General features: G+C 45.2%; 1 protein-coding gene across 1 annotated transcript in view; it reads right to left on the bottom strand.

Annotated features, from left to right (window-relative positions):
• The window catches only part of LOC107574926 (probable ATP-dependent RNA helicase DDX47), a gene marked incomplete at its 5' end in the record, with an annotated part of 37,229 nt that extends 34,777 nt beyond the window's left edge, over positions 1 to 2,452 (bottom strand). Inside the window, one exon of the mRNA XM_016261349.1 lies at positions 2,362 to 2,452. Within this exon, the coding sequence (XP_016116835.1) occupies positions 2,362 to 2,452 (91 nt within the window). The remainder of the gene's footprint in view (positions 1 to 2,361) is intronic.
• Positions 2,453 to 2,603: the final 151 nt, after the last annotated feature.

Raw genomic sequence — 2,603 nt, 5'->3', positions numbered from 1 at the left:
TAACCAAGGAAACGCTGCATCACTGTACCATAAGCGCTGCTGAGTTTACAGCGGTAACTAAGGAAACGCTGTATCCCTGTACCATAAGTGCTGCTGAGTTTACAGCGGTAACCAAGGAAACGCTGCATCACTGTTCCATAAGCGCTGCTGAGTTTACAGCGGTAACCAAGGAAACGCTGTATCACTGTTCCATAAGCGCTGCTGAGTTTACAGCGGTAACCAAGGAAACGCTGTATCACTGTATCATAAGCGCTGCTGAGTTTACAGCGGTAACCAAGGAAACGCTGCATCACTGTACCATAAGCGCTGCTGAGTTTACAGCGGTAACCAAGGAAACGCTGCATCACTGTATCATAAGCGCTGCTCTGTTTACAGCGGCTGCATCACTGTCTCATAAGCACCGCCTGCTGTCAGAGAGTGAATCTGCGTCTCATTCAGCCCATCTGCTGTTTCTGTTTCATGCAGATGTTTTATGTAGCATAATTTCACAAAGCTAAAGTCAGGTTATTCTGTTTTTGCTTCAGATTATACAGCCTAATATAAATCAAACATTGCACTTTTCTTTCAATTCATGATTAAAATGCAGTGCTTGCCTCTAATTTCAAACGGCTATGAAAAATCAAGGTGCAACACAGCGGTAACCAAGGAAACGCTGTATCACTGTTCCATAAGCGCTGCTGAGTTTACAGCGGTAACCAAGGAAACGCTGTATCACTGTTCCATAAGCGCTGCTGAGTTTACAGCGGTAACCAAGGAAACGCTGTATCACTGTTCCATAAGCGCTGCTGAGTTTACAGCGGTAACCAAGGAAACGCTGTATCACTGTTCCATAAGCGCTGCTGAGTTTACAGCGGTAACCAAGGAAACGCTGTATCACTGTTCCATAAGCGCTGCTGAGTTTACAGCGGTAACCAAGGAAACGCTGTATCACTGTTCCATAAGCGCTGCTGAGTTTACAGCGGTAACCAAGGAAACGCTGTATCACTGTTCCATAAGCGCTGCTGAGTTTACAGCGGTAACCAAGGAAACGCTGTATCACTGTTCCATAAGCGCTGCTGAGTTTACAGCGGTAACCAAGGAAACGCTGTATCACTGTTCCATAAGCGCTGCTGAGTTTACAGCGGTAACCAAGGAAACGCTGTATCACTGTTCCATAAGCGCTGCTGAGTTTACAGCGGTAACCAAGGAAACGCTGTATCACTGTTCCATAAGCGCTGCTGAGTTTACAGCGGTAACCAAGGAAACGCTGTATCACTGTTCCATAAGCGCTGCTGAGTTTACAGCGGTAACCAAGGAAACGCTGTATCACTGTTCCATAAGCGCTGCTGAGTTTACAGCGGTAACCAAGGAAACGCTGTATCACTGTTCCATAAGCGCTGCTGAGTTTACAGCGGTAACCAAGGAAACGCTGTATCACTGTACCATAAGCGCTGCTGAGTTTACAGCGGTAACCAAGGAAACGCTGTATCACTGTACCATAAGCGCTGCTGAGTTTACAGCGGTAACTAAGGAAACGCTGTATCCCTGTACCATAAGTGCTGCTGAGTTTACAGCGGCTATATGCCTATATTTAATTGTGCTATTACTTGTAACTTGTTCATTTGTTCTTTCTTATTTATTCGCTGTCACTTGTCTTTAATAATGTTTAAACTTTATATTTATGTTTATTTTTGGCTAGTGATTTTTGCTGTGGTACCGAAATTGAAATAGAGAATTGTACAATTTAATTAGTATCTAAAATATTGGTGTCATATAAGCTTATTTATTAGAATACAAGATAACAGATCAAAAACAATGACAACAGCAACTATTCTATTTTTTGTGGCAGGGCGTGTGTCTGTCAGGTCTGTTAGTGTGTGTGTGTGTCTGTCAGGTCTGTTAGTGTGTGTGTGTGTCTGTCAGGTCTGTTAGTGTGTGTGTGTGTGTGTGTGTCTGTCAGGTCTGTGGGGGCTGGGACACATTCACACTACAGCCTTACGTGTGCGCCAAATCTCTGAGTGTAACTAGTGTAAACTAGTAGGTGTGTTCGACTTGATGCGGACCGACTGTGCAGAACGATCAGTGTATTACAGTACCACGAGAGCAGACTGCTCCGTGTGCTTTCGAATCGCTCTCGCGGATGTCAAACACTGATCGATCTGCGTCACACCTCTTCTAGTTGAACACACCGGCTAGTGCTGCAGGCTTATTGGCTCACTGACGCTGATGAGCTTAACCCCTTAGGTATCGAAATTTGGTACCGAACGACAAGATGTTTTTCGATGGTATTGAGGCAATTTGGTCGGTGCCTAAAAAGTATCGAACTTGATACCCAGCCCTATGTGTGTGTGTTAGAGAGTGTGTGTGTGAGGAGCTGCATACCCTCCAGAGCCACAGGAATGGCTTCTATCTGGATCTTGGTCGGTTTCTTCCATCCCAGCAGATCGCAGGCTTCACAGAGAACTTCAGTAACGCCCTAAACACACACACACAAAGTTACACGTGATTATGTAGTGGAATGTTTAGCTTCTTGTCTCAGTGAACAGGAGAGAGTTGAACTGAGTTTGACCGGCTGGTGTGTCTGTGTGAGTGAGTGTGTGTGTGTGTGAGAGAGTGAGTGTGTG

This window comes from Sinocyclocheilus grahami, unplaced genomic scaffold (genome assembly GCF_001515645.1).
Source record: "Sinocyclocheilus grahami isolate Dianchi unplaced genomic scaffold, SAMN03320097.WGS_v1.1 scaffold2392.1, whole genome shotgun sequence".
NCBI classification, from domain to species: domain Eukaryota; kingdom Metazoa; phylum Chordata; class Actinopteri; order Cypriniformes; family Cyprinidae; genus Sinocyclocheilus; species Sinocyclocheilus grahami.
This window is presented reverse-complemented; position numbering and strand designations above follow the sequence as displayed.